The sequence below is a fragment of the Poecilia reticulata genome, chromosome 17 (genome assembly GCF_904066995.2).
Source record: "Poecilia reticulata chromosome 17, P_reticulata-male-v2, whole genome shotgun sequence".
Classification (NCBI taxonomy): Eukaryota; Metazoa; Chordata; class Actinopteri; order Cyprinodontiformes; family Poeciliidae; genus Poecilia; species Poecilia reticulata.
In genome coordinates this window covers 2576238-2596208 of record NC_088846.1, presented here as the reverse complement: position 1 = coordinate 2596208, position 19971 = coordinate 2576238, and the positions used below count along the sequence as shown (strand labels likewise).

The window sequence follows — 19971 nt, the reverse complement described above, 5'->3', positions numbered from 1 at the left end:
CCAAATGTGAAGTTGATGTTTTTCTGCATTTCTTTCTTTTATATACAAAGATCACAAAGTTGTGCATATTTGCAGGATACCAAAAGAAACATAGAGAACAATAAATAATAATAATATTGAAAACCCAATTTAATTTAGAAACTTGATCACTAAGTGAAACACGTTATATAGATAAATTGCACACAAGTGAATGTTTGAAGGACTTGCTAGGTATTTGTGCCAGTCTATTACAAACAATGATGCCATCGCGATAGACGTGATCAATGTAAACAGAAAATATATCTGACAGAATACTGGGGGTCGTAGGCAGAGGAAAGGCTTTAAGACTGTGATATATCGATGGCTTTAGCGACCTCTCACGGACAGCTCAGAGATGTTGGTAGCATCTACGGTTCTACAGTTCTTCGGTCCTTACTCACTGGCTTTGGTTACCTAGCAACAACTTGTGTAACCTGCGCAACAACAGTTTCATGTTTCCCCCCAACATACTCGGACGTACTCCACGGACTCAATGCAGACTCGAAGGAGATGCCGAAGGTCACGCTCGTTGCAACGTAAGTTTTTCAATAATACCGGCGGACGCGTACTCGGTGACGCGCTGACTCGCACAGGAAACTGCTCGGCAGGTAACAGTGTTCTCATGGAATGATGTTTTCTATACGACACCGAGCTAAAAATATTAGAGCCGTCAACCACGGCCAGGACGCGTTGAGTGACAGCCGCTTTTTATGCAGCATTAACAGGTGGCTGGTCTGGAGATGAAGAAACCAATGTTTCTTTTACACCAGGGTTAGCTTAGCCCAACAAGCTTATCAGACTTGATTGTTATGAAGGCATTTGTCACGAGAAATGTAGGCAGTCTTGACAATAAAATTTCAACCGTCCGTGGTCCGCAGAATGCGGCGTGTGTCAGGTACAGTAACATGAAACTGTCTACATGTTTTGCTATAATGAGCCCTAATTGCTAGGAAAAGAAAGAGAGCGAACACAATTTTCAGTCACGTGACCCGGATGACGCGCGAAATTCAGATGGAGGGCCACAAGAGGATTTCTACTGTTCAAAACAAAGCAAAGTTGATCACAACGACTATGCCAATGCCCTAAATAGGCTGGAACAGATAAAATATGCGTATATTTAGGATATGATCAGTATTATCTCAGTAAAAAAAAGACTTCTCTTAAAATCTTGAGGATTTACCCTCATAGAGGCGATCAACGAGCTGCAGACCTTATACGATGAGCCAGAAGAAACCTTTCAAAAGCCTGGAGAATACAATCATTTAGTTTCAAGTTGGGTCAAGCATTTAGGATCAAAAGCAGTATTAGATGGCTGTCGACTTATTTCTACCAGGTGAGTAGTGAATTGTGCTATTTTAAGTAATTAGTCTACATAACGATCCTATCGCTAACAACGAACTAACCCATGTTATTTTATGAGCTTGGATCTCCTGGTAAATTATTTAGCTTCTGTAAATCCAAATTTACGCTGGAGTTGTATATTAATGTTGAGTCGCTGTATTGCGCTAAATCCAGGTCTAATGTAGGTCAACGATTTGCTCCATTAGGCAGAAACCCCCGTGTTCGCGTCTGTTCGTGGCCAGGCACGAAGCATGTGGGGGAATAGTAACAGCTCTCGGTGACTGTATGGCTGGATAGGTTATATTTAATTTGTTTTGCTTTTTTATTTTTATTTTTAGCATGAAAGTGCCACTGAATAAGCATATTTTCTGTCCATGACTCGGCACTGAGCTAGCTGCTAGCAACATTAGCGCTCTGAGGACAACCATGCTAGGGCATAAAAATAATATATCTTACATTACATATGAATGCTTGTCTTTCTAATAACTGTCCAATAAAATATCAGAAAATTAAATTTAAACGATGCGATCGTTACCTTAACAGGTAACGATCCATTTATTTCTTTCGCAGCGCCACTTTCTAACAAAAGTTAGCAGCGCTGCGAACTCTGGCATTGTTAGTTTCCGCACCTCCTGCGGAAAAAGGAGAAATGTGATCCATCTCCTCTTTTTTTACTCCTTTGTGACCAACTACCTTCGAAACACAAAAATAACGTTGATCTTTTTCTCTATTTGAACAGTTGGAACAGACATACAGGACACAGACTTTAGACATTTTGATGCTGAATCAACAGAAATAAATGGGCTGAATTTACGTCTGGCCCTCCATATGCATTAGGTGACGTCGGTACCATGTCATCTGAAACCCAGCAATAGAGCTTCGGAGCGTGACGTCACTACTCTAGTCGAAGGGTTATCAGCGCCAACTTTGTTGCCACCGACAAAAACGACTGTCTCACAGATATTTTAGCTATGGCACAAACTTGCTGCGTTATTGGGTGTAATGTCCGATCACACGACCGAAAAGGTAAAAAGATGAAAAATGGATTTTCCTTTCACTATTTTGCTGCTTGGAAAAAACGCGAGGAGGCTAAGCTATCGGAGCTAACAAAAAGAAGACAAATGTCCTGGGTGTCAGCGGTTGAGACGTCCTGATGTTGCCTTCTCCAACATCCCCAGATGCCTACAAGTTTCTTCCAGACATTTCCATTCTGGTGAGTGTCTAAATTTGCTTTGTTGATGTGTCATAATTTTTTGCTATGATTTTGTCCGAGGGTCAACCATGCTTAGGTCGAGCTAATATTGTTTAGGTAGCATATTCCGAGTTTTGTCAGTGGACATCGAGGTTATTACATTATTGTGAACTATTTTACTAGTGTTATCGAATCTACAGTATTAATACTGATGTGTGTTCTGATATGTCCTCTGAAAGGCAAACCGACGTATGAAATGGATGAGCTCAATCCAGACTGGGTTCCAGTGCTGAATATGGGTCACTGCGAGGTAAACGGCACAACATCAGACCGACATGGACGTCAATTAAAGAGGCGATACAGCAAGACCATGGTTAATCAACAAGTTACAGAGACTGTTTTTATTATTTACCCCAGAAGAGGTAAATATTGCCACAAGAGGCTGTAGACGAGGAGCAAGTTGGAGAGGCTGACGAGGAAACGCCAGGAGAGGAGCTCAGCAAGGCTGCAGAAACATATACAGTTGGAAGTGGCTGTTTTCTCTCATTCAATAATTTCATGTGGTAAACATTCATGAAACATTTGATTCAAGCACTTCAAGTTGCATGTAAACAGGTGAAGAAATTAATGACATTTAAAGTAAAAATTTGATATTTAAAATATTTCAGGTAATAAACATACACGTGACATCTGTCAGGACACTGGGTTTTTAGGTTTGTTTTGCTTTTTCATTTTATTTAGCTTCATGTTTTAGTTCACTTTAGTTTAGCCCAGGGGTGTCCAAAATGGGTCCTGGAGGCCCGGCATCCTGCGTGTTTTAGTTCTCTCCCTGGTTTAATGCACTTGGATCAAATGATGGCTCGTAAGATGGCCTAAGGAACATTGACAAGCTGAAAAGGTTGTTGCTACCACCAGGGATGTTGGCAGGATGCCATTTGGTACATTTGGTGTCCAAAGTCGGTCCAACGCTAGAGGACCGACTTTGGACACCCCTGATTTAGCCCTTCATGGTTCTTTTGATATTATTTGAGATATTTAGTGTAGTTAGAATTATATTATTGCTTTCCTTATATTCAGTCCTTCATAGTGTTTCTAGTTAGGTTAATTCTTTAGTTAAGGTTCTGTTTGTCTGAGTCCATCTCAAGCCTTCTTTAATGACTATAGTTTAATTGTATTTTATCCTTCTAGTCCAGTGTTTCTCAACCTTTTTCGGGCCAGCGCCCCCCTAGCCTTTATCCAGGTCCCTCACCGCCCCCCACCAAAGAATTTGTAGGCTACTTGCACTGACAGTTATTTTATTATTAATGTTACTATCATTATTGTAGATGTTTTGAATCGGCGCACCGGTTATGTTTTCCGGACACTTCAGCGCTCCTTACGCTCCTTCACCTCGCGCACATAACGGGGTAAATGTAGCGAGTTTTGCCCTAAACGTATCGGCATCTGGAGGACGGGGTTGGGGGGAGGCGAGCATATGTTTCTACGCTCCTTCGTGGGGGGCGCCAATTTATGTTTTCGCATCCACCTGAATAATGTGTAGTTGCGCCCCTGCCCATGGTACTTCAACAATATTATTTTACCTTTTATCTGGAAATAGTGTCCGTTTATTCTTGCCATACAGTCTCTGTATTAATTATTGCTCAAAAGGTCTTGCCATACCAGTTTATTCCTCTGTATTTACTTTAGTTTCTTAGTTTATTTTTACATTTTGTTCTTCATTCATTTCTGTTTAGTTTCCTCTGATTAGTATCATCCTCTCTTGGTTTATTGCTATGTCCAGTTTAGTTTCTTTCCTGTTGCTAGATTTATTTTATCGTTTATCGATCATCAGTAATAATCATTCGTCACCTGCTGCGCCTCCTAATCGTCATGTGTTTCACTCATGTTTTGATTTTTCACTGTTCAGCGTCGGATTCTCTGTTTATATGCCATAATTCACATCTAGTTCTTTGCTCCGTTTTGACCGCTTGTGTTTTGCGCAATGTCCTCTGCGTTTTTTTTTTCTTTTTTTTAACTCCCTTCTTTTTTTAAGTGCAGGGCGGTCGGGAAACATCGATGGGGTAAAGGCAGACTGACATAAACCTTTAAAAACAACGGAAACAATTTCTGCATTCTGATTATTGAAATGTAAAAGTGCTGTGTTGTTCTATCACACCTGTTTCATACCGGACCACTTACAGCACCGGTGTTAACGCTATAATGAACTCTCTCTACCGTGGTATCACCCATGGAGGGATTTCTTTATTTCTTTATTTAAATGGGTTTATTTTTCAGAGGGATACAAAGTGAGGGTATCATGATTTTAGTAATTACATGTTTATAAGAGCGATTTTCTGTTGTCCTTCCATGTTAGCGGGCAGCTTTCAAACGGAAATAAAACACTTTTTAATATAAGTTGATGCTTTGACATGATCATAGAACTGCCAAAACTAGCCTACATAAATACCAGACAAAGTGAATCACAGCAGCGTCATCAGCCGGTGTAACGCTGAACTGATGCAGAGCAGAGCTGCGCCAAGAAGCTAACAGAAGCTAACAAACACTGAATAGAAGAGCTGCCATCAATACAGTTGCAGCCAAGCATGGTTTAATGTTACACAATACAGTTTTACCAAGTTGCTCAGTCTAAACTGGTATTGTTGTGGATTTAAGGTGTAAAGTTTACCTTCGACCAAACGCCCCCAAAAGCGTCCCAGCGCCCCCCTTTTGTAAAAATGTCTGTCAGCGCCCCCTGCCGTCCTCTGAATGCCCCCTGGGGGGGCGGTACCGCCCACGTTGAGAACCGCTATTCTAGTCATTTCTTATTTCAGCCTTGCTGCAGTGTTTCTAGTAATGTTTATTTCTTAATTTGATCAGTCAGTTCAGTTGTTCTTCCATGTTCAAGTGTGTGTGTATATATATATATATATATATATATATATATATATATATATACTTTAGTAATTCTAGTTAGGTTTTTACTTTGTTTAGATCTTCACCACGCTGCCAGTCGTTACCTTTGTTATCCCTCGTGTCTCCTGTTTCATTTTGTTTTGGATTTCCTTGTTTTCCCTGGATTTTGGATTTAGTTTTGTTTAGTTTATTAAAAATAACATCTTCATAAAGTACATCCACTGCCTGCTGCGTTTGTGTCCACCACCACACCACATCATGACACAAACCAGATGAAAGAGCCCATCTTTAAATAATGTGCAATTAAACAATAAAGGTGACGTACATTTTATGAAATAGATCACACTTTAAGTAAATATTTATTGTATTTAACATATTTCAGGTAAGTAAACATGTAATGAAATAGATCCAGTCCTAGAATTTCAAGTAATTGAACATTACAGGTTACAAATGTGCTTATCATCTGAGGTAATAATTTCACTCAGATTTTGAGTTAATGGGGCACGTGATTTGGAAGCTATTGAAGAAAACATTTAATATTTAAAATATTGAATATGACTAAAACATTTTATTGAGGATAGTGTGCCTCGTTTAATAGCATGAATTACCACTTTTTTGTATTAGTTGGTCACAAGACAAGGCATTTATTTACAGGAGTGTTCGTAAATTGACGGTCCCTATGTGAACCTCCGAGCGCTTCAGGAGGCATCGGTAGAGAACAACTGGCCGAAATTAGCGTTCATAAATCGGATCAACCTTGAGCCGAACGTCCCTTACTCCGCGGAGGGCGAATATCCAGTAACCAATTTGCAAAACAACTTCCCTGCGGTGTTCTGACTAGTTTGTTTTGGTCTTTGGGCTGCAAACATGGCGCCGTAAACGTCCTACGCCTTGACATCAGCTCCAAAGCTCTATAGCTTAAAAGGATCCAGGACCAGTTGTACATTTTGACGTAAATATGTTGCAATTTTCCTGTTCCTTAAAAAATGCTGTTTTTGATACGCCAAAACTCATAATTACTTCAAAAAAGTACATCTTTTGTTATATTTCTCCCCCATGGAGGTCGCCATTTTTTCACCGCTGGGTTGATGACGCATAATGGTCCATTCTGTACCGGAGTCTACAGAGTAAACACAGGAAAGCCAACTTTACCCCAGGAGTTGTTTATCAGATTGCGTTTGACTGGTGTCATTTTAGATAATGCCACATTGTGTCACTATCGGCTGTGACAAAAAAAAAAAATTGAGACAGAATCTGGGTAATTTTCCACATGAAGGAAAGGAAAGTGCGATAAAGAGCAAACGTTTTCAAACTTGCTGGATTTGTTGTTGATGAGAAGAATGAAGATGGTAAAAGACTTGCAGGTAAATTAATTTGTTTCCATTTTATGTAGGGGGAACAGATTATTTCAGGCGGCTGAGAGGGCTAAAAGATTTCGTTCTCCCCTCCCAACTTTGGCAAATAAAGAGCAAATGTCAAAATCACAGGATTTGTTGTTGATGAAGAGAGGAATGAACACTGTAAAAGACTTCGTGGCAAATAAATTTGTTTCCATTTTTTGTAGGGGGAACAGATTATTTCAGGTGGCTGAAAGAGCTAAAATATTTTGTTCCCCCTCCTAACTTTGTCAAATAAAGAGCAAATGTTATCAAAATCACATAATTTGCTGTTGAGGAAGAGAGGAATCAACACAGTTAAAGACTTGAAGGGAAATTAATTTGTTTCCATTTTTTAGAGGGGGAACAGATTATTTCAGGCGGCTGGAATATCCATTCTCTCCTTTCCTCACCCCATAACTTTGGCAAATAAAAAGCAACTGTTTCCAAATTCTCAAAAATTATGTGTGATAGCATACGAGACATTTCCTTAATACAGTAATCTGTCATATTTTACATTATAACGGGATTTACCAAAAAGTCTACACTCTGATCTTTTTAGGAAGTCTTTATTATTGTATCAGAAATAAAAAATTATAAATGCACACTACGTGTTGGAAACCTGTGTTTGTTGACTGACTTCTATTTGTCAGGCTTAAGAGACAAAAGTTGAAAAAAGATTGATTCTCTTCACGTTTAAAATAACACATAACAGTGTAAAAGACCTCCACACAAGACCTCATTTATTTATTTATTATTTATTTTATTTTGATAGCTGACGATTAAACTGAAAGTTACAACATTGACATGATTATATGAGCAGTTTTTACCGAGAAATCGATCAGAAGCACCGTGAAAATGGTCAGATCCGCCGGATCCACCTCTCTGGCTGCAATGCACGCTCCCGACACAGGGGGAACAGATTTTCACAGGGGAACAGAATTTCGCACAAGACCTGGAGGAAGACCCATAATCCCTCGATTTTCACATGTGCCACAGCACAAGACATTACGGCACTGTAATTTACGAGCTCTTTCAGAGTAAAAGCTCACATCCGGTTCATGTTTGATCCACTGCAAGCAGATTTCCAGCGGCTTCAAGTTTAGACTTTGTATTTATACAGTTACAAAAAGAAATAATGTATCGGAAATAATTGGGGATATTAAGCAATGCTGAAAAACGTTCTGTTTCCAGCGACTTCTCTCACTTCTGAGTGGCAGAGGGACACCTGTAGAACACAACTAGCAAATGTCACAGATATGTTGCGATTGTGGGAGCAACTCAGGCAAACACCATCTCTTTAGGGAAACTGACAAACCTATATTTGAATTTGACTAAACAAGTGTTTAATTAACACTGTATTTTTAACATACAACACCAACACTAGAAATCTAACATTTTTGATTATGCTCTGTACATTTTGATTCATTCCCTAAAAAAATTATTATGGAAAGTATTTTTTCTTTCCATTTAATATTGACTTTAAATGCTGGTTCTCTAAGATGCAAATACAAGTAAAATGTCTTGCCTAGGAAAAATACTGTATTGTACAATTATTTTGCAGTAGTTTACTGCCAGTCGTCAGTCTTGATTGTGACAACAGAAGAAGACATCAAATTGACGGTATCCTACTGTATTTTGTAATAACAGTATGTTACTGCTGGAATTCTGCTGTAAATTTACGGTAATTTCTGAGTGTACTAAGCAAACACAGAACTTAGACCAAACTCTGAAGAACTCAAAGCAAATAGGAACAATCATCCTGACCATAGCTGACGGATTTTACATAAATCCATCTGAAAACTGAGCATTGAGGACTGTGGCTTAGCTCTGACTTTACCACAACTGACCTGTACTCTACCCCAACTTCTGCATTGATCTCCAGCTCTGTCTTGATCAATGCATGACAGAGCATTGATCTATGGGATATTTACCCGTTACCCTAACTGCCCATATTTTTCTGTGGCTGCACCAGTAAGAACACTTATAGTTGTACAGGGCATCATCCCAATTCATCTTGTCTTGTTTATGATTATAAACAGCTGGTTACCTGTTTTTTTCATCTAAGGCTGACTTCTCATTCACATCCTTCTCTCTATCCTGTCTGCAGAGGGTGTTAGTGAAACATCCCTCCCACTACCTGACGTGCCTCAGAGTCAATTTGACACTCACTCTAAATCTAGCCATAAATCTGTGAAATGTGTATGTCTGTTGTGTAGAGAACTCTTAAAACCCATAGGAATAATTAGGAGACAGAAACAAACACCAACCTCAAGTTAGAGCACTACTAGAACAACATGACTATGAAATCAGTGAATAGCCTGCAAGCACTAGAAAGTACAGGTAAAAAGCCCAAAATAACCGTTAAACAGCAGATGAAAAGCAGGAGAACACCTCTTTATTGCTCTTTGGCACCAAGCTCATAAATCAAACATTGTTGAAGAACATGATCAGGATCCTGAAAGCTCTTTTTAGGGACAGCTAAAAACAAAAAAAGGTTGAACATCTTGTGCATCATCAGAACATTCCAATATTCCCTGCTGGCTTATGTAAGGAACTGCTTAATGCTTAGTGCCTTTAGATTTTTTCATCTAGTTAAGTGGTCATAACTCTTGTGTGTGAAGAGTGCAATGGTCAGCCAGCCTCGCTCTGAGTGATAGCTTCAGTTTTATTAGCTGCCGTAAACCAAGCAAATTAAACATTTACTTAGTTAACAACGTTAAAGCTAGATTTGTATGATGAGCATGGACATACAGTATGTTTTTCTAACTTATTAGAAAAGCATACTAATAAGTTAGTCTGTTTGTTAGCAAACAGACTAACTTATGTTAATATGTAACATAAGTTATGTTGTTACAGCAACATGGTAACAGTTTTATTCTGTTTTTGCAAATAAAAACATACTGTACGCTGTAACATACAGTATGGCTGGTTTAACAGCCAGGATAAATAGGCTGTTAAACCAGGTGTGGTTGATTTATTTTTTTTAATGCTAGTTTCTAACTTTTATGAAAAAGCAAGGGGTTTTACATATTTGTTAAAATAATTATGTATACAAGTCAGATTAACTGTTGAAAAATTGCCTTCACCCAGTGTTCCCAGTACTAACTGGAAACAATCATTCGGAGCCAGGAGGAGGGTCTTAGCACTGTCAATCAGTCTTGAGCTCGTCCCTCAGACCTTCTTCTATTCTATGCTATGCTACAGGTGGTTCACTACAACCACCTGCCACAAATGCTAACACTAGTTAGCATGGCCACCAGTGACCAAGGATAAAAGCTTTTCCTGGTATGGTAATTTGTTTTTTCAACATTAGCACAAAGAACAGAGAGATAAATTTTGATAATGAGATAAATTTTTTCACAGATTATCTGCCACATACCGTCACAACATGGAAACAGTTTTATTATGTTTTTAGAAATAAAAACAAATCTGTAAAAGTTACATTCTCCAGCTTTAAGCAGTCACTGATGTTCTCTCTGGGGTTCCTGAAAGGCCATCGTGGAAACTTTTTGAGCACAGTGAAACTAGTTTTATGGACGTCTCCGTTGTTTGTGTTTACCTTTGATGGTCACATTCAGGTGGCCAGATGATCAAACGTGTTCGAACTGCAAGGAGCTAGCTACTTGTTGCATTCGTTGAGAAGCAGAAGTTCAGCCTGAGAAACAGGCTTGTCTGACCGCAAGACAGACTTTTTATCATTCTAAGGCAAGCCAACAAGTTCATTCACCTTTTAAACTCGCACTGTGACACATTTTAGGGCCTGATAGACACGTTTTTCTTTGAGTTTACTGAACTATTTCAAAACTGTTTCATTAATTTCCGAGTGTCTGTTGAAAATCTAAATATTAGCGCACCAGAGCTGAGGAGCAGAGGGGATTTCACAGTTGAATCTGGAAAGCCAGATGTTGACAGCACGGTGCAGATATTCAACATGACAGGTTTTTATATTACACAGCTCTAAAGTCCGGCCATTTAGGAAGTTTCCCTCTGCACACTCTGTGCAGCAATGTCCCATAATGTCAGGCCTTAGATAAATGAGAGGAGATGAGTTATTACAGGATGACTGGCAAGGAGGAGGAATTAAACAAACATGGAGTCCAGTGGAAAATAAATGTCAGAGTCAGGTCAGTTTTAGAACATACCCACAAGGTTATTTTCCCTCGGTGTTAGGAACTGAGCTGTTTTCAGTTTTATTTTCAGTTATAACTGATAGAAGTGAAAGTTAGCACTGGATGACTCAGTTAGTTTTATATCATGTTTTTTATATTACAAATACAACCAACATAATAATTATAAAACTGATGATGGCATCAGTGCAGATAATCAAATGTCGTGAGATGAACTAAGCGAGGGCTATCTGACTGTACTTTTACTGTGTAGGCAACTATATTCAATTGTGGTGCTATATGTTGCACAGCCAATGATAGTGTGTTTGATATTAATAGTTTGAAGGAATTTCCTTTCTACCTCGTATTTTCTTTAGTCATTAGTCAGGGCAGCTAACAAGGTCGAGGGGTCCTGGCCCAGTGAAGGGGGCTCTATTTCCTATATTATCCGCTGCCTTCCGTTTTAAATTTCTTTTTAAATCTGTGATATATCTTCATTTTTAAGAAGAATTTTGACTGTCAGCATGTATTTGAACTTCTCTGTTTTATTTACTTCAGCGCAGCTCACAGTTTTGAACAAATTTTGTAGTTTTCGGCATACTTCTAAATCTGCTTCTTAGTCACATCTTTTTGGGTCTTCTACTTCCTCTAGTGGCGTGGGGTGGTAACACAACTAATATAATTACATTATTAAATCAGAATACAGTACCACAAAGTCTTATCTATTTGTAATTCTGGCATTACTGGAACAATAAAAGACAAATTCCCTCACAAAAGAACATACCTTTTCATTTTCTTAAGGAAGTAAAACTAATTAAATGACATAAACAAGACCTGAAAGTGATTCCAGTTATACTTGATGGCCAACCTGTTGAAACTATGGTAAATTTGACATTTTTTTTAAAGGTTTTATTGGCTCTAGTGACCTTTATTTGATAGTTAATTGACAGGAAAGAGGGTAATGAGAGAGGAGGAAGACATGCGGCAAAGGTCGCCAGGCTGGGAATCGAACCTGCGACAGCCGTGTCGAGGACTAAGGCCTCCGTATGTGGGTTGTACTTAACCCATGCGCCACCACAGCACACCTGATAAATTTTACATTTCTTGTGTCATTCCTTGACAGTCAGCTTAACTTTGCTGAAAACACTCGCTATATGTTTAAGAATTATTCTCAGAGACTACCATTTAAGAAGACCTTGGGGGGTAACTCAACTTTGAGCTGGAACTTTGAGTTAAAATGTTAAAACATAACATTCTAACTAGAGTTTTAGCTCATCTCAAGTTAAAACAACGTTTTAACTTCTCAAGTTAAAACAATGTTTTAACTTTTCATCTCCTCAGCTTTTTTGGTCACATGAGCTGCAAACTAACAGACAATCTTTTAAGAATACTTTCAATGGCAGGTATAACAGCAAGTAAATAGTGGTGAAACCAAAGACAACTCTGTTTCAACTGTTTGCTGAAAGTAAATAAAAGACGACAAGAAATATTTTAGCAGGGAGCATCCATTCTCTATTCATCAGTTTGAACTGAGCTCATGAAGGCGTTACCGTTTCCCTCTGGTGTTTAAGAACATCTATTATAAGTAATTTATTGGCAGTGCAATAATTATTCTGCCATCCATCCATCTTCTTCCATTTATCCGGGGTCAGGTCACGGGGGTAGCAACCGAAATAAGGAGGCCCAGACCTCCCTCTCCGCAGCCACTTCTTCCAGCTCCTCCGGGGGAATCCCAAGGCATTACCAGGCCAGCCGAGAAACATAGTCCCTCCAAAGTGTCCTGGGTCTTCCCCAGGGCCTCCTCCCGGTGGGACGTGCCTGGGGCACCTCACCAGGGAGCCGTCCAGGAGGCATCCTGACCAGATGCCCGAGCCACCTCAACTGGATCCTTTCAACATGAAGGAGCAGCGGCTCTACTCTGAGTCCCTCCCGGATGATCGAGCTTCTCACCCTATTTCTAAGGGAGAACCCAGCCCCTCCCTGACCCGGAGGCTCAAGACCATGGCCTCAAATTTGGCCTCGGATTTGGAGGCACTGATCCTCATCCCGGCCGCTTCACACTCGGCTGTGAACCGCTCCAGCGAGAGCTGCAGATCACGACCAATAGGACTACATCATCCACAAAAAGCAGAGATGCGATCCTAAGGTCCCCAAACCAGAACCCCTCAACACCTCGACTGCGCCTAGAAATTCTGTCCATGAAAGTATGAATAGAATCGGTGACAAAGGGCAGCCTTGGCGGAGTCCAACCCTCACTGGAAACGAGCCCGACTTACTGCCGGCAATTTGAACCAGACTCTGACACTGGTCATACAGGGACCTGGCAGCTCATAACAAATGGCCCGGTACCCCATATTACCGGAGGAACCCCCACAGGGCTCGCCGTGGGACACGGTCGAACGCCTTCTCCAAGTCCACAAAACACATGTAACATGTAAAACACTGGTTGGGCGAACTCCCATGCAATAATTATTCTTAACCAAACTAAATAACATTTACTTGTAGCGTGCTAAGTATTTTTGCTCTATTCACAAATTGTTGATAATGTGATTCTATGAACATGATTTATCATTTTAGTCGAAGGGAAATTTCCACCTTGAGTAAGTAATTTCATCTTATTTTTTTTCTATATAACTGTATCAATAAAAAGTCTCACAATAATATACATGGCACTGTAAAACCAAAAATGTGAATTTTTGCTCGTATCTGTTTAACAACCCTGGTTATTCTTGTGTACCTAATTCACTAGTTTGTAGAGATGCGCCGATCAGGTTTTTTTCTGCCGATTCTGATTCCGATCACCCATGAGGGCCAATCACCGATACCGATCATATAATAATTTTTTTTTTTTAATCATAAGCACTACCGGTTACATTATGTGGAAAAATTAACCATTCATTCAACTTAATTTAGACAAAAACTTGTTTTTAATAACTTTTTCCAAGAAATAAACAAAACAGGCATTGTGCAAATTGTACTGCTATCAGTAATACTATCTTTAACAGACTGAAAACATATGAAGGCTCTGAAGAGGTTAAATAATGCAAAGAGTCAAAATAAAATAAAAAATTGAGGTATAAAACTTAACATTCAAAGGCAAATACAGGTTCCATTACAATAAACAATCCTGAGTTACTGAATGAAAACTTCCTGATAGCATGGCGGCTAGCTGATTACTGCTAGTTCTGAGTGGCTGTTTCTGACTGAGCGGAGTAATTATGCAGAACAGGGAGGAGATCGATTCAGAGATTATCTGTCTCATGTTAGGACAGCAAAAGTTTTCATACGTATGTAAAATTTATTTTTTAAGTTAGATACTGCAGCTTTAAGCAGAGGTTCGGTGTGAGAGTCACTACCAGATGGAGCAGAAGCGGCTCCGTCTGTGAAATATTGCTACCTGAAGCGCGGAGCAGCGGTCCAACAGCGAGAGCAGAACCAGCGTCTTACACCGCAGCTCGAAGACTTAAATAATTTTGTGGGTTATTTGTTAATCTTTCTGACCGTCATGCTAATTATCTGGGTGAGTGTTTGTAGCTGTGCGCTGCTTTACCTGCTCTCTGATCGCTCCATATGTCTTTTTACTGCAGTGAGCCTCGATATAACCAAACTCCGTCAAGTATGGCATTGTTCTATGCCAAATTAGATTCGTCATGTTGATGCATTTTGACGTGCTTCACCCCATGTGCTTCAATTTTCCGCCGCAACACGCAAACTTCCCCATTCACTCAGTGCGTTAAAGTTCCACATCGCTTAGGATTTGTAGCTGCACGTTTGCGCAGAGTGAAGGAAAGAGACCAGCTGCACAGGCAGGCTGCAAAATGAGATGCAGGTGATCGGTTTGTGTGATCGGCAACAAGAGACCGTGATCAGCGATCACCGATCATACATTTTTCACGGAAATTGGCCGATTATGATCGGTGGCCGATTGATCGGCACACCTCTACTTGTTTGTTGACTTTTGCTCAATTAAATTTCTTACATGTACATTGCAAATTGGATTTTTATTATAGTTGATCATGTTGTTTTTCATGTCTCCTTATTTCCTTTGTTCCTCCTATAATTGATGGAGATATATATATACAGTATATATATATTATTTATAATGATATATAGATATTTAAATGTCAAAAGTATTGTTTGTCTTAATTAGCTCTGTAGAGCTAATTAAGAAAATGAAAAAATATGTTGTTTGATAAGATAATTTATCTTTTATCTTTTTATTGCCAGTAATTTATCTTACTGGCAAAGTAATGCCGAAATTAATAGTAAATACTAAAGATGTGGTATTCTGATTTAATTATATTAGTTGTGTTACCACCCCACGCCACTAGGGGCAGTAGAAGGCCCAAAAGGATGCGACTAAGGAGCAGATTTAGAAGTACGCCAAAAACTACAGAATTTGTTAAAAACTGTGAGCTGCGCTGAAGTAAATAAAAGAGAGACGTTCAAATACATGCTGACAGTCAAAATTCTTAGAAAAATGAAGATATATCACAGATTTAAAAAGAAATTTAAAACGGAAGGCCGTGGATAATATAGGAAATAGCGCCCCTTTCATTGGGCCAGGACCCCTCGACCTCGTTAGCTGCTCTGACTAATGCCTAAAGAAAATCCATCCATCCGTCCATCCATTTTCTTTCGCTACATCCGGGGTCGGGTCGCAGGGCAGCAGCTTCAGAAGGGAGGCCCAGACTTCCCTCTCCCCAGCCACTTCTTCCAGCTCCTCCGGGGGAACCCCAAGCCAGGCCAGCCGAGAGACGTAGTCTCTCTGGCCCTGGGTCTTCCCCAGGGCCTCCTCCCAGTGGGACGTGCCCGGAGCACCTCACCAGGGAGCCGTCCAGGAGGCATCCTTACCAGATGTCCGAGGCACCTCAACTGGCTCCTTTCGACATGAAGGAGCAGCGGCTCTACTCTGAGTCCCTCCCGGATGACCGAGCTTCTCACCCTATTTCTAAGGGAGAACCCAGCCACCCTGCGGAGGAAACCCATTTCGACCACCTGTTTCCGTGATCTCGTTCTTTCGGTCATGACCCAAAGCTCATGACCATAGATGAGGGTGGGAACGTAGATCGACCTGTAAATCGAGAGCTTCACTTTTTGACTCAGCTCTCTCTTCTCCACGACTGACCGGTATAGCGCCCGTTTCACGGCAGATACTGCGCCAATCTGCCTGTCAATCTCCTGCTCCCTTCTTCCCTCATTCGTGAACAAAATCCCCAGATACTTAAACTCCTCCACTTAATTCAGGACGACCCCCCTGACCCGGAGAGTTCACTCTACCCTTTTCCTGCTCAAGACCATGGCCTCGGATTTGAAGGCACTGAGCCTCATCCCGGCCACTTCACACTCGGCCACAAACCGCTCCAGCGAGAGCTGCAGATCACGGTCTGATGAAGCCTACAGGACCACATTATCCGCAAAAAGCAGAGATGCGATCCTAAGGCCACCAAAACGGATCCCCTCAACACCTCGGCTGACAGTAATGAACAGAATCGGTGGCAAAGGGCAGCCTTGGCAGATTCCAACTCTCACCGGAAACGAGAATGAGTCGCCATCAGTTCACACTTCTACAGGTTTAGGGTTAATCCTGATGCTTTGGAGAAAGTATTAACTCAAGTACCTTAGGGGTTTGGTTTAGATTTTTTTTTTAAATTGTGGTGTCATCAGTTAGCTGACTGATTATAATTTGGTGATCAAAAACTTTCAATTTAGGTATATTTGAGTTTTTTATAAAGATACTCATCACTTCAACGGCCAAGATGAAGAGGAATGGGGAAATATTACAGCCCTGTTTTACTCCCCTATTAATGGTGAAACGAGGAGACGTACAATGTGGAAGCACAACTGAACTTGTGGTACCATTATTAAAGCTTTAAACTATTCTACAGAAGTTTGGCCCAAATCCAAACATGTTTAAAACTTTGAAAAAAAAACTGATGCTCCAACATGTATAGGAAAAGGATGAAACCTTTATCCTCAATCAAGTCACTGTATTCGAGTAAATCCTGCACCAGTCTGATGTTATTGTGTATAGACCTTTTGTACATAAAACCTGTCTGTGTTTCAGAATCCTTAATGCCAGTCTTTAATCTATACGTCAATAGCTTATAATCACAATTTAGAAGTGTGATTGGACGGTAGTTGTCTAGAACCTTGCTGTCTCTTCCTGGTTTAGGTATAAGGGTGATAACGCCCTGCTGACATGAACTACATATGCAGCTAACTCATATACAACATGGATATATGCATCATCGACATATGCAACATCTACATATGCAGCGAACGGATATGCAACATAGACATATGCATCATCTACATGCAACATAGACCATAGACATCTACCAAAGACACATAGCAACGACATAGACCAACGACATCTACACATATGACTTCTACTTATTTTTGACACAAATGGAACCTCATAGGGATCTGGGTTAAGCATGTTTGTTCAGCTGGTTTTCCTGCTGTATGCACAGTACAACGGCTGGAAAAGATGAATGTTTTGTTGTTGACTTACCATCCAGAGAACACTAGCTGCATACTTGATGGTTGCTCCACTTCTTCTGGGTCTGACTCAGGGATGTACAGTTCTACAATTGCACATCTGTACGCAGCTATTTTCATGTACATAAAGTGCAGCATTAAGTTGGAGGGCGTTGATGATAACAGCTTATTTGCATGAAAGTGACATAATTTTGTGCAAAAATTTAATGAACATGTTTCGAATAGGTCATAGACCTATCCAAACTTGTTTAAAAGGATGCATAATAGGTCACCTTTAAGTTCGTTATGATCTGCCGGACAACCATGTTTATTCAGTCTAAGGCAGTGGTTCTTAACCTTTTTTGAGGTACCGAACACACCAGTTTCATATGCACATTCACTGAATTCACTTCTGTAGTGATAAATAAAATATGATTTCCCCACACCCCCAAATTCAAGGGGTGTTGGGGAAATTATATTTCCCCACACCCCCACATAGACTCTAGTTGGGGTGACCCAACTAGAGTCTAGTTGGGTCAACCCAAGATCACTAAGTCTTCTTAAAAGGTAGAGTCTCTGACTCTACCTTTGCAGTGTTTTCAGCAAAGTTGAGCTAACTGTCCAGGAACGACCCAAGGTATTTAAAATTTGCCACAGTTTCAGCAGGTTAGCCATCGAGAGAAACTGGAACCACTTTAAGGTCTTGTTTAGGTCATTTAATTAGCTCTACATTCTTAAGAGAATGAAACATTAATAATAAATAATAAAGACTTTGCGGTATTCTGATTTAGTAATGTAATTATATTAGTTGTGTTACCAGCTGCGACTGCGCCCACTAATTAGCCGTGACTGATTAGTTTTTCAAGAACAATCTAAAACAGACTTAATCAGTTAATAAATAACTTTTTTCCCATTTTATATTGTTTCTGAACTCTTAATGTTTTGTTAGAGCAGCGGTGGAACATGTCGATCGCGGAAGGTTTTGAGTCGATCTCAACATTAGGTGACAAACTGAATGCAGCCAGGACGCTGAGACCAGCACGTCCTCCTCTGATTGGGTTAAAATGTTCGTAACTTTATTAAAGAGCAACAAAAAAATCGACAAAACGTGTTCAAATTAATGACCCAACAACAATAATAATCTCAGTAATTATTGTTTCAACAAGGTGTTGCGTAATTCTTTGCGTTTCGGTTCCATTACTAAAATAACTAGCAGAGCAGGAGTTTAAAATTAACTAATCAACCACCGCTGTGTTTATGGAGGCTTATTAATGATCGCAAAAATAAATATCAAGCATGCAAAGCTAATATTGTAACGGACTGAATGTTTTTAACATAATCTCTGGTCAGCTTGTGGAGCGCAGGAGGTTGCCATTGCAACGGGTGTGCTTAAATCACAGAAAGATGGAGAATAAAAATGCGCTAGTGGTTTAGAGTAGAGTTGATCACCTGTTCGGGTTGTTTTACCTTTTTTTACCTTTGTCTTGGTGCATCACAGCCGCTGTAGTTTCTGAACGTTCAATAAACGACAAACTTGGACTAATTACCTCGTTCTTTGTGAGTATAAGTCATTTACAACAAACATCAAACATGGTAAATACGTTTCATTAAGTATTTAACAAACAAATGTCTTCTACCGCGATAATTATGTGAAATTAAATTAATTGTCTAATATAAAAAAATGTTTGGTGTTGTCGGGCTCAGAGTCTGAGAGGCTTTTTCTTTATCAAGCACTTTGTTTTGCCTCTTATTTAGTGGAAATATTGATGTTGATGAGATTTTCTCCAAAATAATAACCTTTTTTAACCTTTATAGCTCCACTGTTGAAAATCAGGCTCTAACATTCACAAATGACATTGAAATAAAATCCAGTCCAACATCTGGTTTGAGGTGATTCCTCTGGATCCTGTTGGAGGAAAAATATCCCAACTTCAGAAGATGAGCTTTAACCTAACAGAGCTCTGTGGTTCCTCCTATCAGTATGAGAGTCAGGATGAGGAGGCGCCATGTTAGGAAGAGAAGTGGAAGCTGGAGGATCTTCAGCAGAACAAACAGGTCATGATGCTAGGCTACTGATTATCCCTCTGTCTGGACACAGGATCAATAGAACCAGTTTAAAAGCTAAATGAATGGCTATATGCCAGACATGGAAAACTGGGATGCACTCCATCCCATGATGTACAGAGTTTAGGTCTCATGTCATCTCAAGGTGTCAACATTGCAGCCAGTGGGCTGAAGGAAATATAGCTTTTTTTTGTAGCAATTCAAGAGCCACTCAGCTTTTATATAGTTGGGTAGCTACTATTTAAGCTACCCAATAGCTTATATATATATATATATATATATATATATATATATATATATATATATATATATATATATATATATATATATATATATATATATATATATATATATAATTTTATTTTTTTGTCATAGTACCCCCAAGAATTTAAAACTACTTTCACTCTGGTAGCAACCCCAAAAAGATGCGACTAAGGAGCAGATTTAGAAGTACAACAAAAGCTACAGAATTTGGTAAAAAAAAAAAACTGTGAGC

At 39.7% G+C, this 19971-nt stretch overlaps 1 protein-coding gene across 4 annotated transcripts in view; it reads left to right on the top strand.

Moving 5' to 3' along the window:
* pde4ca (phosphodiesterase 4C, cAMP-specific a) overlaps positions 1 to 19971 on the top strand; it is a 151327-nt gene that overhangs the window by 53598 nt on the left and 77758 nt on the right. Inside the window, exon 1 of one of the 4 annotated variants that reach the window (XM_081597942.1) lies at positions 216 to 554. The exons of the other annotated variants lie outside the window; for them this stretch is intronic. Within the exon in view, the coding sequence (XP_081454068.1) occupies positions 340 to 554 (215 nt within the window). The 5' untranslated portion in view covers positions 216 to 339. Of the gene's footprint in view, positions 1 to 215; positions 555 to 19971 lie in introns of those variants that run through there. 4 annotated transcript variants of the gene reach the window in all.